Below are 2492 nucleotides of genomic sequence, written 5' to 3'. Positions count from 1 at the left end.
CTAATGCCACCAGCGCTGAGGCTGTGGTCACCGAAGTTGACTGGAACAAAGTCACTGAATTGCGGCAGTTTGCCAATGTAGCCGCGGTGCGGAGGCACCAGCAGACGGCCGTGGGCAGAAGCATCTTGGACCATCATGGCCATGATCAAGGCCATCGGAGTTAAGAGCGCGGTTGACTTCATGTTTGCAAGTTTGGTGAAATGAACAATGAGGTAGCGTGTTAACTAGTTGATGGTGGCTTGGTGAACCCCCTTGATGGATTTGGAATCGATTCGGTTGGTATGTACATTTTTTACTGACAGTAATGGGCACATCTGGTTTACTGTTAGTGCGAATTACGTTCTAGTAGTGCGAGATTTCGATTGGGTGGGGTCCGGAAATTCATATCGAATCTACATATCGATGCCACCTACTGGTCGAACCAACCAAGTTTCACACCCATGCGACCATCCTAGCGGCTGGTTCCGCTGATAGGAGATTTCTTGGAGTGTGCTGGAGCAGCAAATGGTTAATTGAGTTTGGATTATCATTTTTAAGACTTTCCTCCTCTAGAGCCACATGTTGTGGAATTCCTTCGCCAATTGTAACGCGACTGCTCGAACCAGGGGCGGTGTGTAATCTTCGGTTTTTACTTCGCTCAACGCTTCATACATCGTGCTTCGACCGATCTTCTTCGAAGTTCGGTCCTCGTCTTCGTACGCAGCCCTTGTTATCCGGATTCTCCAGAGGGGAGGTCCTTGCGGAAATAATTGGGGGAAGCCGGGGACCTTTGAGTTAAAAAACCGATGATCTACCACTGAGCTATTTTCCCTCCCCTGTAGTAATGGTTGGGGATTCTAGACAGATACTACTATTAATACGTAGTAGTACAATATAAAACAAAAATGTCACCAACTTTGCGAAACCAGCTGTCTTCACTATTGTCGATATTGAGAAGGGCACAAAGTTCACAAAGCGAGGAATTACCCGGGAGATGCAGGAACAGGCCGTAAATTTGACATTGCGATCCACTACCGTTAACATGTAAACGGACATTGCCGTGATGTTCACAGAATTGCTAACTCCTTTCGTCGCTTTCCCAAATCGCTCGTTTGACAAACTGATGATTCTGCGCTACTTGGCTACTTGAAGGGTTAAACCGGGTATTTGCCTCACCACCTGTCGGATAGGATGTGAAATTTAATTTCTGATCATACATTTACCTATATATTTATAGAAATTTACTATCCGTTCGCTACCCGCTCTATATCAGAAAGAAATCATTTCATCCCCGCATGTGCACATGTGCAAGAAAAATTCGACACTCGACGCATGCGCGCATGAGCAAAATGCGGAACTTTTGTGGGTGAATACATAGGCTAGGAATGACGACGAGGGATGGGACGCATACCAACTTGTAGACTATTACACGGCACATGTACACATCACAACCTGCACCGTGACAGCTAACTATAGATAGCGGCATCTCATGCGCATGTGCAACGCATGTGCCCGAAAAACTACAAATTCGTCCTCCACCGTCGTCGTTTTCGTCCTCTGTACTTCACGTTGGTAAGAATAATTGCATGCACTACCTTCCTAAACATGTGGAGTACATGATCTCACAGTTTCAGCTCACCTCCATGAGTCACTCCCGAGAATTTGACCACCTGCGCTTGGACTTTCCGCACATGCGCACATGTGCGAGCGCAGCATGTATACATGTCAATTTTAAGGGGCTGGTCTGTGAAAAACCATCCACGCTTTAAGGCAGGGATGTTATCCGAACTATTTTCGAGGATTCTGAAAATATATCAAAAAAAATTCTTAATTTCTATCGAAAGCGTGCAAAAGCAGGAACGGACACTCAAAAGCAGGGATGAATCATCCCTGCTTCAACTCAGGCGTCCCTGCTTTTGAGGTTGTGTTATCCGGAAAAATTCACGTTTTAGCCAATCAGGAGTCGTATTTGCGTGGAAGCGTGGACGGGAATGTTCGCAGACCAGCCCTAAAAAGATCATGCATTTCCACATGTAACGTTCAAAACCATATAAAACAATTCAATACAAATTTCTATATAAAAGTTGATATAATACAACATACATTGAGACTCGGATAAAATACCGTTCTAATACAAGGTGTCGTATAGATCTGGCAAACCGGTATACACCACCACTGTACTTGCATCCCAACATCCTCGTGTTTTCACGTATGAAGTCAACATTTTGAAGTAACGTTAGCATGTTGCATGAAGGACAGACAGACTTAGTCGACATGCGAGATAATCGCGAGTTTTCGTTCATTTCCTGCATCTCCCCGGTAGCAGATAATTAGCTACTTACTTTTGTGCTTTTCACATATTTTGCTAATCTGGGTATAAATACCCGCTTTTAACCAGTGGGTGACGAAGTTTTAGATTAATTCAACTTAGTTTTAGCTAATCGGAAGTACCTATGATTGGATGAGCACGAGCTGTTCCTGCAGCATATGTTGCTAACCTGAAGCGTTTGCCC

At 44.7% G+C, this 2492-nt stretch overlaps 1 protein-coding gene across 1 annotated transcript in view; it reads right to left on the bottom strand.

Moving 5' to 3' along the window:
* Positions 1–182, bottom strand: part of H257_18209 (hypothetical protein) — a gene marked incomplete at both ends in the record, with an annotated part of 3109 nt that extends 2927 nt beyond the window's left edge. Inside the window, one exon of the mRNA XM_009847228.1 lies at positions 48–182. Coding sequence (XP_009845530.1) covers positions 48–182 — 135 coding nt within the window. The remainder of the gene's footprint in view (positions 1–47) is intronic.
* Positions 183–2492: the final 2310 nt, after the last annotated feature.

The sequence above is a fragment of the Aphanomyces astaci genome (assembly GCF_000520075.1).
Source record: "Aphanomyces astaci strain APO3 unplaced genomic scaffold supercont1.143, whole genome shotgun sequence".
Lineage (NCBI taxonomy): Eukaryota > Oomycota > Saprolegniomycetes > Saprolegniales > Verrucalvaceae > Aphanomyces > Aphanomyces astaci.
This window is presented reverse-complemented; position numbering and strand designations above follow the sequence as displayed.